General features: G+C 41.1%; 1 protein-coding gene across 9 annotated transcripts in view; it reads left to right on the top strand.

Moving 5' to 3' along the window:
• Positions 1-21588, top strand: part of LOC128698541 (activating transcription factor 7-interacting protein 1) — a 109017-nt gene that overhangs the window by 68001 nt on the left and 19428 nt on the right. For 8 of the 9 annotated variants that reach the window (XM_053790812.2, XM_053790814.2, XM_053790813.2 and 5 more), the window contains exons 3-5: positions 14654-15064; positions 19922-20062; positions 21347-21466. In XM_053790812.2, the coding sequence (XP_053646787.1) occupies positions 14654-15064; positions 19922-20062; positions 21347-21466 (672 nt within the window). The remainder of the gene's footprint in view (positions 1-14653; positions 15065-19921; positions 20063-21346; positions 21467-21588) is intronic. The other variant, XM_053790819.2, reaches the window with a different exon arrangement.

Below are 21588 nucleotides of genomic sequence, written 5' to 3'. Positions count from 1 at the left end.
CTGGTGTGGGTCGCATCCTGGGACACTGACCTAAGGAGGCCTGGTCACAGACCGGGCCGCGGGGGCGTTGACCCCCGGAACTCTCTCCAGGTAAACTCAAGGTAATATATTTGGAAGATCGTTCAGGAAGTCGTAGGGGAAACTTACAGAGCAAGAAGACAGGAGGCGAAAGAAGCGATTGAAAGTATCATGAAAACTAGAGGACGACATAACCCAGTTGACAAATTTTCTGAGAATTGGGTGGTTTGCAAGAGGGAAAAACATTCCAGTCAAAGGGACTTTAAAGGCAGAATCAGCTCAAAACAAGATCCTGCAGGAGAAAGCACACTAAGGGACATACCAGAGTGTGTACCTCAATCGAGACAGAACACAAGAAGAAAGGCAGAAGCTGAAAGAGAGGGTACAAAGAATGAGGCATTGATGGAGATAAACAGGAGAACCCAGACTCGGGAGGAAGAGCAAACACAACCTCCTTCAGAACCACCCACAGAAGGACCCCAACCACAACAACCCCAATGCAACCAAACAATCTAAACCGAAACCCACACACTGTACCCTGTACCCCCACCCCCTTCATCACAAACTTCACCCTTACAGCAACCCCCCATGGGTCCCCTACCCCAACATTCTCCCTAGACCACAGTTTTAGAAAAGTTGAAGGTTTGGTATACGAATGCAGATGGAATGACAAATAAATGTGAGGAGTGGAATGAAAGAATCAAGATGTCCCAAGACATCATATCAGTCACAGACACGAAACTCACTGGGATTATAAAAGACACGATCTTCCCACCTGGATATCAGATCCTGGAGAAAGATAGCAGGAGCAGAGGGGGAAGAGGAGTTGCACTGCTCATTAAGAACTGATGGGGGTTTGAGGAAATGGAAGGAATGGACAAAATTGGCATAGGGGATTACATAGGTACACTTCAGTCTGGGGGACATAAGGTAGTTATTGCAGTGATGTATAACCCACCACAGAACTACAGGATGCCAAGAGAAGAATATGAAGAGAGCAATGGTGGACACTAGCTAAGGTGGCCAGAAGAGCTCACACAGGTAGAGGAAAGTTACAAGTTGTGGGCAATTTCAGTCACAAGGAGATTGATTGGGAAAACCTGGAGCCACACAAGGGTCTCGAAACATGGGGAGCCAAGATGATGGATGTGGTCCTGGGAAACCTCATTCGTGCATCAACATATTTGGGACACTACCAGAGAGAGAGAGAGGGGAGGACGAACCAGCAAGACTGGACCTTGTGTTTACCCTGAGTAGCTCGGACATTGAGGACATCACATATGAAAGGCCCCTTGGACCTAGTGATCATTTGGTTCTGAGCTTTGAATACGTAGTAGAGTTACAAGTGGAGAGGGTAACAGGAGTAGGAAGGGAAAAGCCAAACTACAAAAGGGGAATTACATAGGTATGAGGAAACTCTGCAGGAGGTTCAGTGGGAAAGAGAATTGCTAGGAAAGTCAGTAAACAAAATGATGACTATGTAACAACAAAATGCAAGGAGGCAGAGGAAAGGTTTGTTCCCAAGGGCAACAGAAGTAATAGGAAGACCAGAATGAGCCCTTGGTCTACCCAAAGGCATAGAGAGGCAGAAACAAAATGCACTAGAGAATGGAAAAATTACAGAAAACAAAGGACCCAGGAAAATAAAGAGATCAGTCAAAGAGCCAGAAACGAGTATGCAGAGATAAAGAGGGAGGCTCAGCGACAGTACAAAAACGACATAGCATTGAAAGTCGAGTCTGACTTGAAGCTTTCATATAGCCACATCAGGAGGAAGACAGCAGTCAAGGACCAGGTAATTAGGCTGAGGAAAGAAGGTGAGGAACTCACAAGAAACAATCAAGAAGTATGTGAGGAGCTCAACATGAGATTTAAGGATGTAGTATTTACAGTGGAGACAGAAAGGACTCTGGGAGGTCAGAACAGAGGGGTACACCAACAAGGGATATACCAGCAAGTGTTGGATGAAATACACACAACCGAGAAGGAGGTGAAGAAGCTGCTAAGTGACCTTGATACCTCAGTCCAGTGGGACTGGTGGGATCCTCTCCATGGATCCTGAGAGAGGGGGGGAGAGAGAGAGAGAGAGAGAGAGAGCGCGAGAGAGCAGAGAGCAGAGATGCGCGTGTGCCACTAACCATAATTTTCAACACATCTATTGAAACTGGGCAACTACCTGAGGTATGGAAGACGGGAAATGTAGGCCCCATTTTTGAGAAAGGAGACAAACAAGGCCCTACACTATAGACCAGTGTCACTGATGTGTATAGTGTGCAAAATCATAGAGAAAATTATCAGGAGGAGAGTGGTGAGTACCTAGAACGGAACAAGCTTATTAATGACAACCAGCACAGATTCAGGGAAGGCAAATCCAGTGTCACAAACCTACTGGTGTTTTATGACAATGTAATGGAAGAAAGACACAAAAGAGAGGGGGTGGGTAGATTGCATTTTCTTGGACTACATGAAGGCCTTCGACACAGTTCCTTACGAAAGATTAGTGCAAAAGCTAGAGGATCAGGTACATATAATGGGAAGGGCACTGCAATGGATCAGAGAATACCTGACAGGGAGGCAACAATGAGTCATGGTACATGACAAGGTATCACAGTGGGTACCTATGATGAGCGGGGTTTCACAAGGGTCAGTCCTAGGACCAGTGCTATTACTGGTACATGTGAATGACATGACGGAAGGATAGACTCAGGAGTGTCCCTGTTTGCAGATGATGTGAAGCTAATGAGGAGAATTAAATCGGACGAGGACCAAGCAAGACTACAAAGAGACCAGGACAGGCTGGAAGCTTGGTCCAGCAACTGGCTCCTCGAATTTAACCCCGCCAAATGCAAAGTCATGAAGATCGGGGAAGGGCAAAGAAGACTGCAGACCGAGTATAGGCTAGGTGGCCAAAGACTGCAAACCTCACTCAAGGAAAAGGATCTTGGGGTGAGTATAATACAAAGCACATCTCCTGAAGTGCACATCAACCAAATAACTTCTGCAGCATATGGGCTCCTGGCAAACCTGAGAATAGCGTTCTGATACCTCAGTAAGGAATTGTTCAAGACTGTACACTGTGTATGTCAGGCCCATACTGGAGTATGTAGCACCCACCAGTTTGGAACTGACACCTGGTCAAGCATGTCAAGAAATTAAAGAAAGTGCAAAGGTTTGCAACAAGGCTAGTTCCAGAGCTAAGGGGAACATCCTATGAAGAAAGGTTAAGGGAAATTGGCCTGACGACACTGGGCAGCAGGGTTAGGGGAGACATGATAATGACATACAAAAAAATGTGAGGAATTGACAAGGTAGACAGGGACAGGATGTTCCAGATATGGGACACAGAAACAAGGGGCCACAATTGGAAGTTGAAGACTCAGATGAGTCAGAGATTTTAGGAAGTATTTCTTTAGTTATTGAGTTGTCAGAAAGTGGAAAAGTCTGGTAAGTGACGTAGTGGAGGCAGGAACCATACATAATTTTAAGACTAGGTATGATAAAGCTCATGGAGCAGGGCGAGAGAGGACCTAGTAGCGATTACTGAAGAAACGGGGCCAGAAGCTATGTCTCGAACCCTGCAACTACAAATAGGTGAGTGCTCGCGCACACACACACGAGCTTGGACTCGACCCCTGCAACCTCAACTAGGTGAGCGCGCGCGTGCACACACACGAGCTTGGACTCGACCCCTGCAACCTCAACTAGGTGAGCGCGTGCACACACACACACACACACACACACACACACACACACACGAAACTGTTGTACAGCCACATCAGGAGGAAAACAACAGTCAAGGACCAGGTAATCAGGCTAAGGAAGGAAGGAGGAGAGACAACAAGAAATGACCGTGAAGTATGTGAGGAACTCAACAAGAGATTCAAAGAAGTGTTCACAGAGGAGACAGAAGGGGCTCCAGAAAGAGAGAGAGGTGGGGCACACCACCATGTGCTGGACACAGTGCACACAACTGAGGAAGAAGTGAAGAGGCTTCTGAGTGAGCTAGATACCTCAAAGGCAATGGGGCCAGATAACATCTCCCCATGGGTATTGAGAGAGGGAGCAGAGGCACTATGTGTACGCCTAACAACAATATTCAATACATCTATCGAAACAGGGAGATTGCCTGAGGCATGGAAGACAGCAAATGTAGTCCCAATCTTTAAAAAAGGAGACAGACATGAAGCATTAAACTACAGACCAGTGTCACTGACATGTATAGTATGCAAAATCATGGAGAAGATTATCAGGAGAAGAGTGGTGGAACACCTAGAAAGGAATGATCTCATCAACAGCAGCCAACATGGTTTCAGGGACGGGAAATCCTGTGTCACAAACCTACTGGAGTTCTATGACATGGTGACAGCAGTAAGACAAGAGAGAGAGGGGTGGGTGATTGCATATTCTTGGACTGCAAGAAGGCATTTGACACAGTTCCACACAAGAGATTGGTGCAAAAACTGGAGGACCAAGCAGGGATAACAGGGAAGGCACCTCAATGGATCAGGGAATACTTGTCAGGAAGACAGCAGCGAGTCATGGTACGTGGCGAGGTGTCAGAGTGGGCACCTGTGACCAGCGGGGTCCCACAGGGGTCAGTCCTAGGACCAGTGCTGTTTCTGGTATTTGTGAACGACGTGACGGAAGGAATAGACTCTGAGGTGTCCCTGTTTGCAGATGACATGAAGTTGATGAGAAGAATTCACTCGATCGAAGACCAGGCAGAACTACAAAGGGATCTGGACAGGCTGCAGACCTGGTCCAGCAATTGGCTCCTGGAGTTCAATCCCACCAAGTGCAAAGTCATGAAGATTGGGGAAGGGCAAAGAAGACCGCAGACGGAGTACAGTCTAGGGGGCCAGAGACTACAAACCTCACTCAAGGAAAAAGATCTTGGGGTGAGTATAACACCAGGCACATCTCCTGAAGCGCACATCAATCAAATAACTGCTGCAGCATATGGGCACCTAGCAAACCTCAGAACAGCATTCCGACATCTTAATAAGGAATCGTTCAGGACCCTGTACACCGTGTACGTTAGGCCCATATTGGAGTATGCGGCACCAGTTTGGAACCCACACCTAGCCAAGCACGTAAAGAAACTAGAGAAAGTGCAAAGGTTTGCAACAAGACTAGTCCCAGAGCTAAGAGGTATGTCCTACGAGGAGAGGTTAAGGGAAATCAACCTGACGACACTGGAGGACAGGAGAGATAGGGGGGACATGATAACGACATACAAAATACTGAGAGGAATTGACAAGGTGGACAAAGACAGGATGTTCCAGAGATTGGACACAGTAACAAGGGGACACAGTTGGAAGTTGAAGACACAGATGAATCACAGGGATGTTAGGAAGTATTTCTTCAGCCACAGAGTAGTCAGTAAGTGGAATAGTTTGGGAAGCGATGTAGTGGAGGCAGGATCCATACATAGCTTTAAGCAGAGGTATGATAAAGCTCACGGTTCAGAGAGAGTGACCTAGTAGCGATCAGTGAAGAGGCGGGGCCAGGAGCTCGGACTCGACCCCTGCAACCTCAACTAGGTGAGTACACACACACACACACACACACACACACACACACACACACACACACACGCGTACATACGTACGTATGTTAGGAAGTATTTCTTCAGTCATAGTCGTCAGGAAGTGGAATAGCCTAGCAAGTGAAGTAGTGGAGACAGGAGCCATACATTGTTTTAAGAAGAGGTATGACAAGGCTCAGGAAGCAGAGAGGGAGAGGACCTAGTAGTGATCAGTGAAGAGGCGGGGCCAGGAGCTGAGTCTCGACCCCTGCAACCACAGTTAGGTGAGTACACACACACACACACACACACACACACACACACACACACACACACACCACACACATGCACCACACACACATACACCACACACACATACACATACACCACACACACATACACATACACCACACACACACATACACCACACACACACATACACCACACACACACACATACACCACACACACACATACACATACACCACACACACATACACATACACCACACACACATACACCACACACACACATACACCACACACACACACATACACCACACACACACACATACACCACACACACACATACACCACACACACACACATACACCACACACACACATACACCACACACACACACATACACCACACACACACATACACCACACACACACATACACCACACACACATACACCACACACACACACACATACACCACACACACACACATACACCACACACACATACACCACACACACACACATACACCACACACACACACACATACACCACACACACACATACACCACATACACCACACACACCACACACACACACCACACACACACACACACACACACACAGACACACACACACACACAAACACACACTCACACACACAAACACACATACACACACACACATACACACACACACACACACATACACCACACACACACACATACACCACACACACACATACACCACACACACACATACACCACACACACATATACCACACATACACCACACACACATACACCACACACCACACACACACACACACATAGGGGACTACATAGGGTTGAAGAACTTCCTGCGGGAGGTCCAGTGGAACAGAGAACTGGCAGGAAAGCCAATAAATGAAATGATGGAATATGTAACAACAAAATGCAAGGAGGCAGTGGAAAGGTTTATTCCCAAGGGCAGCAGTAACAACGGGAAGACCAGAACGAGCCCCTGGTTTACCCGACGGTGTAAGGAGGCAAAAACGAAGTGCAATAGAGAATGGAAAAAGTACAGAAGGCAGAGAACACACGAAAATAGGGAGATCAGTCGCAGAGCCAGGAATGAGTACGCACAGGTAAGGAGGGAGGCCCAGCGACAGTATGAAAATGACATAGCATCGAGAATCAAGACTGACCCGAAACTGTTGTATAGCCACATCAGGAAGAAGACAACAGTCAAAGACCAGGTGATCAGATTAAGGACAGAAGGTGGAGAACTCACAAGAAATGATCAGGAGGTATGTGAGGAGCTGAACAGGAGATTTAAGGAAGTTTTTACAGTAGAGACAGGAAGGGCTGTGGGAAGACAGCACAGAAGGGAACATCAAGAGGGAATATACCAACAAGTGTTGGATGACATACGAACAACTGAGGAAGAGGTGAAGAAGCTCCTAAGTGACCTTGACACCTCAAAGGCGATGGGACCGGACATCATCTCCCCATGGGTCCTTAGAGAAGGAGCAGAGATGCTGTGCGTGCCTCTAACCACAATCTTCAACACATCCCTTGAAACTGGGCAACTACCTGAGAAATGGAAGACAGCTAATGTAGTCCCCATATTTAAGAAAGGAAACAGAAACGAGGCACTAAACTACAGACCTGTCTCTCTGACATGTATTGTGTGCAAAGTCATGGAGAAGATTATCAGGAGGAGAGTGGTCGAACACCTGGAAAGGAACAAGATTATAAATGAAAACCAGCATGGGTTCATGGAAGGCAAATCTTGTATCACAAACCTCCTGGAGTTTTATGACAAGGTAACAGAAGTAAGACACAAGAGAGAGGGGTGGGTAGATTGCATTTTCCTAGACTGCAGGAAGGCCTTTGACACAGTTCCCCACAAGAGATTAGTGCAGAAGCTGGAGGATCAGGCGCATGTAAAAGGGAGGGCACTGCAATGGATAAGGGAATACCTGACAGGGAGGCAGCAACGAGTCATGGTACATGAAGAGGTATCACAGTGGGCGCCTGTTACGAGCGGGGTCCCACAGGGGTCAGTTCTAGGACCAGTGCTATTTTTGATATATGTGAACGACATGATGGAAGGAATAGACTCTGAAGTGTCCCTGTTCGCAGATGACGTGAAGTTGATGAGAAGAATTAAATCGGACGAGGATGAGGCAGGACTGCAAAGAGACCTGGACAGGCTGGACATGTGGTCCAGTAACTGGCTTCTCGAATTCAATCCAGCCAAATGCAAAGTCATGAAGATTGGGGAGGGGCAAAGAAGACCGCAGACAGAGTATAGGCTAGGTGGACAAAGACTACAGACCTCACTCAGGGAGAAAGACCTTGGGGTGACCATAACACCAAGCACATCACCGGAGGCACACATCAACCAAATAACCGCTGCAGCATACGGGCGCCTGGCAAACCTGAGAATAGCGTTCCGATACCTTAATAAGGAATCGTTCAAGACACTGTACACTGTGTATGTTAGGCCCATACTGGAGTATGCAGCACCAGTCTGGAGCCCATACCTGGTCAAGCATGTCAGGAAGTTAGAGAAAGTACAAAGGTTTGCAACAAGGCTAGTCCCAGAGCTCAAGGGAATGTCGTACGAGGAAAGGTTAAGGGAAATCGGACTGACGACACTGGAGGACAGAAGGGTCAGGGGAGACATGATAATGACATACAAGATACTGTGGGGAATAGACAGGGTGGACAGAGATAGGATGTTCCAGTGAGGGGACACAGGGACAAGGGGTCACAACTGGAAGCTGAAGACTCAGATGAGTCAAAGGGACGTTAGGAAGTATTTCTTCAGTCATAGAGTTGTCAGCAAGTGGAATAGCCTAGCAAGTGAAGTAGTGGAGGCAGGAACCATACATAGTTTTAAGAAGAGGTATGACAAAGCTCAGGAAGCAGAGAGAGAGAGAGGACCCAGTAGCGATCAGTGAAGAGGCGGGGCCAGGAGCTGAGTCTCGACCCCTGCAACCACAATTAGGTGAGTACACACACACACTGTAAAAGGACAAAGGAATATGACATGCAGCATATGTGTGTGCTACATTTTGCTACAAGTAACTGGATATACTGTTGTCTACTTAAGCATAAAAAAATGTTTCATTGAACATGGTGTTTGTTTTACTTCTCACTGAGCCACTTAACGTATTGTTTTATTGGGACATCTCAGCAGCTCTCAGCTTCTGTAACCCTCAGGACTTAACAACAATGTGACATTTCAGTTTGGCAACTGCAGTACTACACTTAAGTGTAGTGTTAACAACCTGTATCTTACACCACACCTGTGAGTATGATACAAGATAAAGGTTTAGTTAACATAGGTACCTTGGTTGTATAATATTGTTTATAAGTGCTGTTGGGGCAGATTTTAAAGATCGTTGTCTTGTTTTTTGAACCAAATGCTGCTGCTGCTGCCGCTGCCGCTGCCACCACCACCACCACCACCACCACCATTACCACTACTACAAGTAGCAGGAAATATGCACTTTTTTTCTTATGGTTTTTAGATGTAATTTTTGTCTTTCCATAGTGTACAGTAATAGTTTTTTTTTACTTTGGCAGCTATACAAGACATATGGGGTGGTCTTTTTTGCTGTTTTGAGCTGTAGTAGTGGCACCCCTCTGGCAAGACAGTGATGGAGTGAACAATGGTGAATTTTTCTTTTTTTGGTGGGGTCATCCTGCCTCAGTGGGAGATGGTTGGTTTTAGAAAAAAAAAATTTAATCACATCATTTATGATGAAAAATGCACTAAGCTTACCTTAAACTGCCTCATTTATGTTATAATAATCTTGTTTGGTTTCAGTTAGGCCCACAGCATTTTTATTTTATTATTTTTATCATTTAGTTGTAGTTTTTTATATTAACCCATTTTGTCCAAAATGCTGTTCATACAATAGGTACATCAGATTTTCTGGCACCCTCATATCCAAAGCCTTGCCCTAGTATTAATTTTTATTTATTTATTTATTTATTTATTAACAATTTGAGCACACATACAGAGGTACAAAAAAATACAGATAAGAGCAGCATGCCAAAGCCACTTATACTATGCATAGCATTACGGGCTGGCTTAAAATTAACTTAAGATTAACTAAGCAATGATGAAGTCAGTGATAAAACAATGTAAACAGATTACTATAAAGCACAAGTGAGTATTACAAAGACAGGTCATATGGTTGCATGCATTGTTGTACATTCAGTCGTATGGAGTATTCTGTTAGGTAGTGTATTTAAAAAATAATAAAGTTAGATTGGGTTTTAGGTTTAACATTTATGTGATATAATTGTGAGAAACATTTAAGATATACAATTTATAAGGTTCAGTTATTCAGTATTTATTTGGTTTTGGGTGAGTAAGTGATCTTAGAGAAGAGACTTGAATTTATAAACAGGTAGTGTTTCTTTTATATTTACAGGTAATGAATTCCAGATTTTAGGGCCTTTTATGTGCATTGAGTTTTTGCATAGTGTGAGATGGACACGAGGAACATCAAAGAGTGATCTGTGCCTTGTGTTATGGTCATGTGTTCTGTTGAGGTTGGCAAGGAGATGTTTGAGGGGAGGGTTAATATCAGAGTTGAGTGTTCTATGTATGTAATAGGTGCAGTAATAAGTATGGATGTTTTGTATGGTGAGTAGGTTTAGTGTATTGAATATTGGTGGAGTGTGCTGCCTGTAGTGAGAATTTGTTATCATTCTAACTGCAGCCTTTTGTTGGGTAATTAGTGGTCTGAGATGGTTAATTGTTGTTGAGCCCTATGCACAAATTCCATAGGTGAGATAGGGGTAAATAAGAGAGTGATATAGGGCCAGGAGGGCTGACTGTGGAGCATAGTACCGTATCTTCGATAGTATGCCTACAGTCTTGGAAATTTTCTTAGAAATTTGTTGTATATGTGCATGAAATTTGAGTCTATTATCAAGGTGGATTCCTAAGAATTTTCCCTCTGTTAGCTTTGTGATAGGTGATCCGTTTATCATTATGTTAAGAGGGACATCTGTAGCTCTGTTACCAAACTGAATGAAGTAGGTTTTGTCAATGTTTAGTGTAAGTTTGTTAGTCCTCATCCAGGTAGATATTTTCTGTAATTCGGTATTTACAGTATTGGCTAGCGTGACTGGGCTCGGGTGGGAGAAGACGTATGTAGTGTCATCTGCAAATAGTGTGGGTTTGAGTAATTGCGAAGCATTTGGTAGGTCATTTATGTATAGGAGAAAGAGAAGAGGGCCAAGGACATTTCCCTGTGGGACACCAACTGTAATTGGTTGTGCAGAAGAGTTTGCCCCATTTGCGTATACATATTGGCTTCTGTTGCTGAGGTATGACTTGAGGTAGTTGAGGGAGTGCCCTCTTATACCATAGTGTGACAATTTTATGTGGAGCAAGTCATGGTCAACTGTATCAAAAGCTTTACGTAAGTCAATGAAGATCCCCAGTGGGACTTCTTTTTTCTCTATTGCAGTGTATATATGTTCTAGCATGTGTATAATAGCATCATTAGTATTTTTATTAGGCTTGAATCCAAATTGGCAGGGGTTGAGTATGTTTTGGGAGATAAGGTAGGAGTAGATTCGTTTATGAATTAATTTTTCGAAGATTTTTGAGAGAGGGTGTAAGTTGGATATTGGCCTATAGTTATTCAACTCTGTTTGGTCTCCTCCTTTGTGGATCGGGGTGACCCTTGCTATTTTGAGAACTGTAGGGAAGGTGGAGGATTCAATGGATTTGTTAAAGAATGTTGCAATGATTGGTGATAGCACTTGTGACACTTTTTTGTATATAAAGGGTGGTAAGGTATTTAAATCTCCTGCCTTGTTTTTTAGTGCGTTGATAATAAGGGAGACTTCGTATGGGTTAGTCGGAGCTAGGAACAGTGTGTTCGGGTAGTTGCCGGTGAGGTAGTCATTTGGTGGGGTATCTGAGCTTGGGATTTTATTGGCAAGGTTTTGTCCTATAGTGGAGAAGGAATCATTGAGTCTGTTTGCTGTTTCTGTTGGTGGGAGTTGGGGTTCATCTGATTTTGCTAATTTTATTTCGCTATTTCGTGATATCTTTTTTGTTCCCAGAATTTCTGATAGGGTTTTCCAGGTCTTTTTTATATCACCTCGTAAGTTGGATAATCTGTTCTCATAATACAATTTTTTTGCCCTTCTTATCAGGCTGGTTAGGATTGACGAGTAACGTTTTGTTTGGTCTCTGGTTATGTGACCCATTCTGTACTGTTTTTCATATTGGTGTTTTGTATTTATGGATTTGAGAATGCTGGGTGTTAGCCAGGGACTGTTCAGTCTCTTAGCTGTCATCTGTTTAGTTTTTTAGGGCAGTGCTTGTTATAGAGTCTGTTTAGTTTTTTAGGGCAGTGCTTGTTATAGAGGTATTGGGTCTTTTTTAGAAAATTATTAATACATTCGTCAATATCTGTATAGATTTCTAGCTCAGTGTGCCAGTCAATGTTTGCTACTGCTGTTGTGAAGTTATTAATGGCTGCCTCATTGTGAAGTCTGAAGGTGACTTTAGTAGTGTCTTGGGGTAGTTTACCAAGAGTTGTTATGAGGAAAGTAGGGTAGTGGTCTGTGGTATTATCTGTAATTATGCCTGATTTTAAAGGGGATATGGTGTTGGTCCAGATGTGGTCAAGTAGGGAAACACTAGTCTCTGTAACTCTTGTAGGTTTTGTTACTGTTGGTAGCAACATACAGTTACTCATTGTGTTTGTGAATTCAGTAACGTGTGGGTCCTGGTCTTGCAGGAGATTTATATTGAAGTCACCTGAGAGTAGTAAGTGATCTTTGTTCATGCGTGCATCAGTTATCATACTTCCTAGGTTTTGACTAAATTGGCTAATGTTTGACTGTGGAACTCTGTAGATGTTTATCAATGTGAGAGGTTTTTGTAGGTATTTGGATTTGAATTTGGCTATTATATATTCCCCATGTTCATCCCTTGTGCAAGTATTAGTGATACATTCTAGTTGGTCTGAGTAGTATATGGCTGTGCCACCCCCTTGTTGGTCTGGCCTACAGTTGTGTATGGCTGTGTAACCAGGAATGGCATAGACATCTGTACTATCAGGCTTTAGCCAGGTTTCAGTTAGTGTAATGATGGACATATTGGCATGTAAGGAATTTAGTAATGCTATGAGGTCATCGTAATGCTTGCGTAAAGATCTGATATTGTAGTTAAAGATAGTTATGTTGTTGTTGGCACTGAGAAGTGCCTTTGATTGTTCTGCAGTGTAGTAATTACAGTAACATTTTAAGTCATTAAATAAGAGGTTGGTATCAGGATCAATGTTTGTAATCATAAGATTTGTAGTGAATCTATAGTTAGAATTAAGTATAAAACAAAGTAAATAGTCTTAAGCTAAAAAATAGCACCTGAATTATTTAACAAATGTAAAATAATGAGCTAAGGTAGTTTTTTTTTTTTTTTAAGCTAAAATAAAGGAGACAATATAAAAGGGACTAATACAAATAAAGTGATGATCAAATATCACTTCATTTTTTTTTTTTTTTGCCTTTTTTTTATGCTTTGTTTATTCTTTCTTAGATTTTGTCTTTGTGGTTAGTTTGCTTTTGTGTCTTCATCCTGTATCATTGTATGTATCAGTATCCTAACGTGAGTACAGTCAATGTTATTCTAACCATTACTGTCTAAACAAAAAAAAAAAAAGTCTTTTGAAATTGAAGAGAATCTTGTTCTGAAGGTACTGGCACTAAAAGTACGAAATTTGATGGGAAAATTACAGAATTACGCAGGTGCAAAGTTAGGGGTCCAGACGCAATTTATGCATTGGCAATTCCACTGAATTTGAGCACTATTTTAAGTCAATTACATTGCTGTTTTCAGCCAGATTCTATTAAAACTACCCTATAAAGTGCACAGAAGTTGAAACTTTGGCCAGTTGTATACAAAATTAGAAAAAAAAAATTAAAAATAGAGTGCAAAATAAATAATGTAGACATTCTTGGCACTAAAACATTTCCTCTGTTCATGAGTAGAACTATGTGAGGGACCCTGGCTTCAGTCTGTCTGTCTGTCTGTCTGTGTGTGTGTCTGTCTTGTCTGTCTGTCTGTGTGTGTGTGTGTCTGTCTTGTCTGTCTGTCTGTGTGTGTGTGTGTGTCTGTCTTGTCTGTCTGTCTGTGTGTGTGTGTCTGTCTTGTCTGTCTGTCTCTGTGTACATATATGTATATCGTATGTATGTTGAATGATGTATTATACCCCCTTTTGTAGTTGGCCTTTTCCTGGAAATACTAAATGAAAAGTTCTCTAGCCTGCTGCTTAGTGAGGATAATGAGAGATAGTGGCACTTGCTGCTCTGGGGTGTCTGACAATCATCTCTCATTGTCATTTCCCTATTTCCTTGTTCCATTACCCTGATTTTTCATTATTGTCTTATATCTTGTCACTAAAATTGTACTGTTTATTGTTTCCACTTGTTTCTTTGGTAACATAATACCATCTTTCTCTTCATTAGATTTTTTATCCTGTGATATATGTACACAATTAAAAATTTACTGGTTGTGATGTGGTTGTGTTTAGTGTCCATGTGCTTTATCTGCTGTAGTATATTATGTGATTGCTTATCTGTAATCACTTTAGTGAATGTAATTTTTGCAATAATGTTTAATATGCAGATTTTGGGAACTATAAAAAATCTTATTATTATACAGAGCTATCATGCAAAATGTTCACATGAACATAAGTGGAAAATAGTGGCTCGGGAAAGTTGATCTCAGAGCAGAACAGTATTGGTACTGGCATGACTCAGAGCAGAACAGTACTGGTACTGGCATGACGTAACACACTTAATGGTAAGAAATTTTTACATTTTTCCTTCTTTTTCAGAGAGATCTTAGTATGACCGTTAAGGATTTTAATCAGCACCTGGATCAAGTGTCAAAGAAATTGGGGGATGCTGACGGACAAGAAAATAAGGATGATGTAACGTTAAATGAAATTAGAAACGGTAATAATAATGTTGTGACAGGAAATGGAAATAGTGGTATATCTAGTGGGGATGGGAACAGTGATGCGGTCACTTCAGTTAATCCAGTGGCCAAATCCATCGTAAATTCGGGACAGACTAAAGATGTTCATGTTTTACCACCTGCCACTAAACTGCGGGAAGTGCTCATATCTATTTCCAAAGAGAAAGAATTGAGAAACGCTTATAATAAAGAGAGAATGGTAGCAATACCGGTAGTAGATAAAGAAAACAAGCAAATTATAAGAAGACTACAGAGGCTGCCACGGAGGGTAAGTATTGTGCTTCTTGTATTACAGTAGTGGTCAAATGTTTGTTAGTGCATCCATCCCTCTTACTTGTGTCTTTCTGTCAAACTATTTGTCTCTGGTTAATAGTTTCTTTCCTGGGTTTCCATTTTTGCACTTGCCAAACACTCCTCTGTTACAATGAATGCATTTCCTATCACTTTTGTATTGTTTCCTTAAGAATTATTCTTTTGTTTTCTTAAAAAAAATATATATACTATTTGCTGACTTTTTTAAAGGAAAGCCTTGTATATACAGAGTGGTTTTCCAGGAGGCAAAACCAATAAATTTGATTGTGTAGGCGGCCTCCTCAGAGGCTTATACCATAGTGTCGTGTGTAGCCATCATAGTAACCCAGAAATATAATTAACAACATAACAGTGTCAGTCTGTATGTTAGAGAGACTCCCATCTGCTCTAAATTACTTAGCGACAATGCAAATATTGTGTTTTCGCAAAGTAATTTAGCAATAAAATATTTGTTGTGGTGTTACTTAGCAACAACACAAGTATTGTGTTGTTGCTAAGTAATTTAGTGATTGAGTGAGTGATGGCGAAGATTTTTTTTTCACCCTGCCTCAGTGGGATATGGGCAGTGTTAAAAAAAAAAATGATAAAACTTGTTCTGGTAAGCAGACCTGAAAAATAAGTGTCATTGCATATAAGGCAAAAGATACAAATCCTGTTCACAAGACTTTTAAGAAATTTGCTTTCAAAGCACTTCTTCACAAATTTTACTAGTGCTAGTACTGCTAGTGCTGCTGTTGCTGCTAGTGCTGCTGTTGCTGCTAGTGCTGCTGTTGCTGCTAGTGCTGCTAGTGCTGCTGCTGCTGCTGCTGCTAGGGCTGCTGTTGCTGCTAGTGCTACTGTGTTGCTGCTGCTGCTGCTGATGTTTGTACTGCTGCAACAGGCACTGCTGCTGCTGCAGCTTGTACTGCTGCTAGTTCTGCTGGTGCTAATGCTGCTGCCACTGCTGCTGATAATAATATTGTTGCCAGTATTACTAATGATAATGCTGGTGGTTGTGTGCTGCTAATTTTGGTGGTGGTCCTCTTTGTGGAGGTGCTAGTGGGGGGATGTGGTGAAGGTGCTGGTGATGCTAATGATGGTTGTGGTGCTAATGATGGTGATGGTGCTAATGGTGGTGGTGGTTCTGAAGATGGTAGTGGTATTAATGGTGGTTGGTGGTGCTGCTGCTGTTACTAATAGTAAATGTGACTCACGAAATTGTAATGACACAATTGCAAACAAACCATACAACTACTGATAATAATATTTACCTAATTGTGCTCAGGCCCTCTCATAGGCCTAGTGAGGCCCAGCACTTTACTTCTGAGGCCACTTAGTAATAAAGATGCATGATAAAACAATGAATAAAAATTAGTAAAATTTATTTTCCATGGTATTACATAAGTTTTACCTTACATATATTTTTATTTTTATTGGAAAAACTTGGTTATGCAATGCATGAGACATTATTTGATTATTTTATATTAATTTATTAAATTTGTTTTTATTTCTCTGTGAAGGCACTGATAATACAAGACTTTCAGATTGAGTATTTTTAAGTATTGTAATTCTAATATGTACTACATGCATACTGGATTTTCAAGCCTTTATCACTTCCTTCACTCACCCACTTTGCTCCATTCTTTCTTAAGGGCCAAACTATTTTAAGCACCCCACCTCTTCCACCCTTCCATTTATAACTTTTGTAACCCCATTCTGTCTTCAGACATCTGCACTCGTCAGGTTACATTCAAAAATATATCAGTGAAAGCTGTATTTTAGTACATAAACAAATCAGTTAATTTTTCAGATAGCTTATAAAAAAGTCTGTAATATTCAAGATGGTAAATCCTTCTTCAGTTGGTTTTGTCCTGACCTATCTGTTTCATGGCCTTCATTGTGCAGAGTACATCACCACTTCCTGGGGATGATCAGTCACTTTCTGTCAGTCTCTGTTGCCTTATATTACTGATCTAGCATTGCAGGGATTAAAATTTCCTTCTGGAACTGATCCAGGCACTCAGCATTAATGCTTTCCATTTTTGTTTCTAGTGCATTAGATTCACTACTGAGAAGGATCACATTTTAACCTGAGGATGATCTAGGGATTTTATTAGAGCTATTGTCCCTCTCTTCTCACAGGTGTGTCAGCTTCTTGTGACTTAGTCTCAGAAACACTACACCATAGAGGATGGGATTTCCTTAGCCCTAATGAGAGGACTAGCATTTAGTTCTTTCATGCAGGGCTTGTGAACTGCATCATGCCCTGGATGATGACTACATAATGTCTTCCAAACACTTATCTACCATTATATTGGTTAGTGGAGTGCCTTTAATTACCATATAGCTAATTTCAGCCACACATGAGCAGTTCACTTTCAGCTTATCAACTAGCTAGATTCCCTGACTGCCTGCTAATACATACTCTGTGGCTGATCTTTGTGGTTGTATGCCAAGCACTGTCTTGTGACCTGCAGTCCTCTATTGCTCTCTGAGATGTGCCCAACCTCTTGAATGTCTTTCAACTTCTTTGTCTACAATGACATTTCCACTGGTTCTTGTAACAGTTCTTGTAACTTGTTACCAAGTTCCTTGGATTTAGTGTTGCTGCTGTTTTTCTAGCCCAGAGTAGAACTCCTTGAACTACAGAAGAATCAGTGTCTGCTGTTTGTCATCATATCTTCCAGGTCCAGTCTTATTCAGATTGGTCATCTCATTTTGTATGTGGCAAGTGCCATATTATCACTAGAGTATCCATCATGGATTGATAGCAGTGCAGCTTCTTCAAAAAGGTTCCTCAGGATCTTGGAGGCTTGTGGTTATCTGTACACTGTGCTGTTTTAGTGTCCAGTTGTTTAGTGCCAGCATTTGTCAGACACAACTGCCATAAAATTCATGCAGTTATTCTGCAATCCCCAGGCATAATTAGCTCCTGCTAGGATAAATATAGGTGCAGTATTCAGGCTATCTTTCCATCCTAATCCCACAGCAGTGGTTAACAAGTGCCTTCATGTATGTGCTGTTTAAACTGCTTCAGGGTGTTCATTTCTCATGTCCTACCTTTTGTGCCAGTGTCAGTCTGTTGTACCTGCTCTTGACTACCATCTGCTGTTGCTTGTTCTATCATTTGCTTCTGCTTGCCTATCATGCATGCTGTCAACCATATGTCATGTGATCACTGCAGATTGCTAACTGTTTCTTTCCATCTTTTCTATTATTGTCACTTACTGGGTCACTGACTAATGAGCAACCCACGTTTATACAGGGTGTTTTAAAAAGACGGACCCAGTGTCAAAGCAGTTTGCTTTGAAATTGGGTCCATCGTTCTGAAACACCCTGTATATATAATATAGTAATAATGTTAGTAGGGAAATACCAAAATCTCTTCCTATATGCACTTGTATTTTTTCAAGAAATTATTTGTTGGTTTATTTTTATCTTGAGTAAATTTATCAGTGTCACTGTTCCTTCATACTGGAAGTCGCTCTTATAAATTGAGAGGTACCCAACTTTGACCCCTGTATAATGCCACTTAAGGCTGGTAGTCCCTTTACTATTTTCATTTCTCCCTCTTTAGGCAAAAATTTTGTTGCCTATCTGCCTTGATTCAGGAGAGAATTTCTAGTTTAGTACCAAAATTAAATTTTGTTCAAGTGAGTTCATCTTGCATCTAATAGTGTTGACTGAACTGCAGTAGTTATCCTACTGTTATGTTCATGATGACAGGGCAGTACAGTAATTCTGTTCTAAAAGCATATCACTCCTTTAGTTGATGCATATCTCATGGGTCATCCTTCCATATCTTTACTATGATGCAAGTCTTGTTTACAATGATTCATTAAAGAACAGCTTATTTATTTTATAGTTATAAGAGCAGAGGTGCGCTCGTGTTGCCACATCTTCAGTGTTATCAGAATTGTCTTTATTCATTTGATGGTAACCTTTCATGATCTTTTACTGTAGTATTCATGTGAAACCATTTTTAGTGTGGTACTTTTCCTATTTTATTTACCTAGTTTTTGTGTTGCTAGTTTTTAACTTGTTACCATGCATATATAGCAAAAGGCTCTTCGTGAAATTTACCAATAAAGCATAAGCATATACTAGAGCTTTTTACTTCTGCATATGAAATCTTTTGATAATTTTAGAACAGCAGTAAATTACAGATTATCCGGCCTTTTCGGGTAAGGAAGGGGGGCACCAGATTTTCAGCCTTGGGTTTGCACATCCTTTACATTATCTCTTAAAGTGCCAGATTGAACAAGATCCCTGGATAATGTTGGAAGTAGAATAACTGAACCCCAATAATTCCAGTCAGTTTTTCTCTTGTGATATAGTGAGATAAAGAACATGGGTTACTAAGAATCTGGAATATCTGTCTGTCACATAGTTTAAAATAGTTAAATTATACCTTTTGATGGTGCATGTAAACATATTTTATAAATCTGTTTTGGTATACTTATCAGAGTGTCTCTGATTATTGACTAATATACAGAAAGAATACAAAGGCACAATACCGTGACCGGAACAATACGCAAATAAACCCACACACTGGAGAATGAAACTTGGGATGATGTTTTGGTCTGATTTGTACAATTAATGTGCAGTGTTTATTAAGACTTCATTTAAATTATTAATGCATTTTTATCCCTCCAAGGGAAGTTCTTTGATGCCAGTGATGGGTTCTTTATCCAAGGAATTGGATCTGATCTTCCATTTCTTAGCTCGAACCTAATTTCTTCCTATTTTCCTCGGGTGCTGTATGACTCCTACACATTTAGAGCTCTCCACTCCATGAATGTAATAACACTGTAACACATTTTTATATCAATAGGAGTTGGAGAACATGATTTTGCGGCAGTTCAGCGAGAAGACACTGTATCAGTGCGAGTTGGGAAGAATGAAGCAACTGTGTGAAAAACTAGAAACTACACTTGAAAGTAATCGCAAGAAGACTGCTCAGTTTCATAAAGAGGTGAGAGATTGACAATTTTCCATGTAATTGATCAAACAAGATCATAATGAATTGTATCTTCTTTTGCTCTTGTCTTTGATTAGGTCCATTAGTAGCTCAGGGAATGTGATCAGCAAGTGTAAGTCTTTTTCCTTTTTAAATTTTGTTAGATAACTGTTGGGATACTTTTTAGATTGAATGTACATGGTGTGCAGTGAACCCTTTAGTTAAGGACTAATGGGAGGAGGGGAGTGTACAGTATTATGGATTGTCTGTACATTCTGAGTTATGAAATTAATTTTTCATGATCATAACATAAATGGACAAAGTTCTGAATTGGTGGACTTGATCTGCAGACTCGGAAGTCTACCAGGCACTAAGAATATGAGTTTGTAACCTGTAGTATTACAGTACATTACTGTACTGTAATACTACAGGTTACAAACTATACAGTACAATACTATACAGTACTACTGTACTGTATAGTAATTTTATAGCTTGTATGTTATGGTAATTTTAATTACTTTTTCATGTTGGAGAGATGAGGCATAAAGTGACATGATGAGTCAGAGAAGCTGTAGTAATGAAAATGTAAATGACTGAGAAGACACAGATGGGCTTTATCATGGGTCATTTTCATATTTGCTTTTGGTGACTACACAAAGAAATAAATTTTTGTTTGTTTGTTTTTTGTTATGAATGAATTTTGAACCTTCATGGCTAGATGAATATTGAATCTTCATGGCTAGTATCTACCCTAAATTTAAGAGGATAGTCTGTAAGACTGTCCTTGCTTCTACAGCTATCAGACACTGTTTCTTATTCTGCACATACCCATGCCAGTGAAATGCCAGACTCGACCATCTTTATTAGTTAAGTTTCTGCTTAACAGTGAGAGCCACACGTTTTTCCTTGGCACCCTCACTTGAAAATTGCCAATTGAATGATGAGCGTATGCACAAGTGAGCATAGACAATAAATTGGCGTAGGAAGCCTGTGGCTCGAGGAGCAATGAAAATAGGTCCTGTATATGGCTCCCAGGTGCAGTGTGGGACATATGTCAGAATCATCGGAATTGGTCTGATTATACAGAAGATACTATCAGTAATAACAGAATCTGAAATTATGGACTTTTTTCAATTTTGTCCATTTTTTTTTTTTTGTCCCTAATTTCCGTAATCTGTTAATTTGAGGTCTTGCTATACTCAAAATTAATCTTTTTTTCCAGTTAAAATTTGAAGTGATACTGTATTTCATTTATATTTGTGCATGCCTACAGTAAAACAACTTTTTGTTGTGTTATAGATTGAAGACTTAAGAAAGGTAACCAATCGACTGTCTACTGAACACGCTTCTCGGAAAGGGCAGTATGTAGCACCGATAAGAATCAAGAGATCAGTTGGAATTCAAGCAGCGCCTCATATTGTGAGTACAGTGCATTATCTGCTCTGTTTATTACTTGAGACCAGCATATTATCTTTACATGATCTTAGGTGTAAGCTAATTTTTGAGTCAGTTGCAGTGACACTTACCATATTTTCCAGCAT

This window comes from Cherax quadricarinatus, chromosome 88 (assembly GCF_038502225.1).
Source record: "Cherax quadricarinatus isolate ZL_2023a chromosome 88, ASM3850222v1, whole genome shotgun sequence".
In the NCBI taxonomy this organism is placed as follows: domain Eukaryota; kingdom Metazoa; phylum Arthropoda; class Malacostraca; order Decapoda; family Parastacidae; genus Cherax; species Cherax quadricarinatus.
The sequence above is the reverse complement of the archived record's forward strand: the minus strand, read 5'-3'. Positions and strand labels throughout refer to the sequence as shown.